This window comes from Pygoscelis adeliae, unplaced genomic scaffold, assembly GCF_000699105.1.
Source record: "Pygoscelis adeliae isolate BGI_AS28 unplaced genomic scaffold, ASM69910v1 Scaffold214, whole genome shotgun sequence".
Taxonomy (NCBI): domain Eukaryota; kingdom Metazoa; phylum Chordata; class Aves; order Sphenisciformes; family Spheniscidae; genus Pygoscelis; species Pygoscelis adeliae.
In genome coordinates this window covers 3,831-5,113 of record NW_008824654.1, presented here as the reverse complement: position 1 = coordinate 5,113, position 1,283 = coordinate 3,831, and the positions used below count along the sequence as shown (strand labels likewise).

At 48.5% G+C, this 1,283-nt stretch overlaps 1 protein-coding gene across 1 annotated transcript in view; it reads right to left on the bottom strand.

Annotated features, from left to right (window-relative positions):
• Positions 1 to 608, bottom strand: part of TBX5 (T-box 5) — a 33,381-nt gene extending 32,773 nt beyond the window's left edge. Inside the window, exon 1 of the mRNA XM_009322554.1 lies at positions 483 to 608. Coding sequence (XP_009320829.1) covers positions 483 to 608 — 126 coding nt within the window. The remainder of the gene's footprint in view (positions 1 to 482) is intronic.
• Positions 609 to 1,283: the final 675 nt, after the last annotated feature.

Sequence of the window (1,283 nt, the reverse complement as noted above, 5' to 3'; positions counted from 1 at the left end):
GCCGCTCGGGGAATTAATTGAGCTCTTTGGCACCTTTCCTGTCGGAGATGGTTCTCGCTGTTTCCCCGTTTAACCCCATCCTTCCCCCCCGCCTCCCTAATTCCCGGCACCCAAGCCAGGAGCAAAGGACTGGCCGTGTACCGATCCTTAAAGATTTTCCTGCCCGGAGGTATTCCCTTCCTTAATATAATTAAACCATCGGCTCCACAAAAGCCAATAATCTCACGGTCAAACAGGATTACGGTTACGGTTAGCTAATTGCGACAGACTTTTCTCCTTTTTTTTGATGCGTTTCTCTCCCACGGACTGCGGGAGCATCCCGGGGGGCTCAGGTGAAGCCCCAAGCAGCCCGACATCTCTCCTCCGCAGGGGAAAAAGAAGGATGAGCCGCTGATTCAAGGGTATCCCCCAACCCGTGCTGCCCAGGTTTGGCCAGCCCGGAAAGCCCGGCACGGAGCTCCCCTCCCTCCCCTTGCCCCCACGCGTGCATACCATTTATTATCTGCAAATTTGTATCTGTGGTCATCCGCTGGTACAATATCCATCAACAGTATGTACTTAGTTTTTGGATTGAGTCCAGTGACCTTCACTTTGTAACTGGGGAACATACGCCTATTAAAAAATAAAGAAAAAAAAAAAAAACACCAAAAAATAAAGTACAGAAATTACATAAATATAAAAGCGGAGAAAGGAAAGTTTTCCAAGGTGGTTTTCGTGCGTGTGTTTGCGGAGAGGGGGGCGGGGGGGTGTCATTTAACGAAAAGGCAACGCCACACTCTCAGATGGACCCCCCTGAAAGGCTCGGGCAGAGGATGGGTGCATCCTTCCCCTGGGGTGTGGGAGATGGTTGGGTGCCGCCCCGGGTCCCAGCTGAGGCGAAACAAGCGATTTATCAAGGCAGAATAGTAACTGCGAGGCTGGCGGGTTTGTTTATTCACCTACTCGTGTGCCTGCTCGCCTATTCCTATTTTTCTTAATTATTTGTTTCACCAGGAGTTCGACTCTCCCTTCTTTGAACAAATCCGGTGAGAACTTTTGGAAGCAAGTTACTTCCCTCTATACATAAACCGCTGAAACAGGAGGGGAGATTTGCCAAAAAAAAAAAAAAAAGTAAAAACACATATTTCTATAAATATGTATGTTTGAAATACATATATTTCAACCACCCCCCATGTGTATTAACGGCTCTGTGTGCAGATATAAAAAAAACCCACCCCTACACGCCCCCAGGTGTGACACCAAACCTGTGTGCAGCGCGTACAGAGACATCAGCAAACACACCT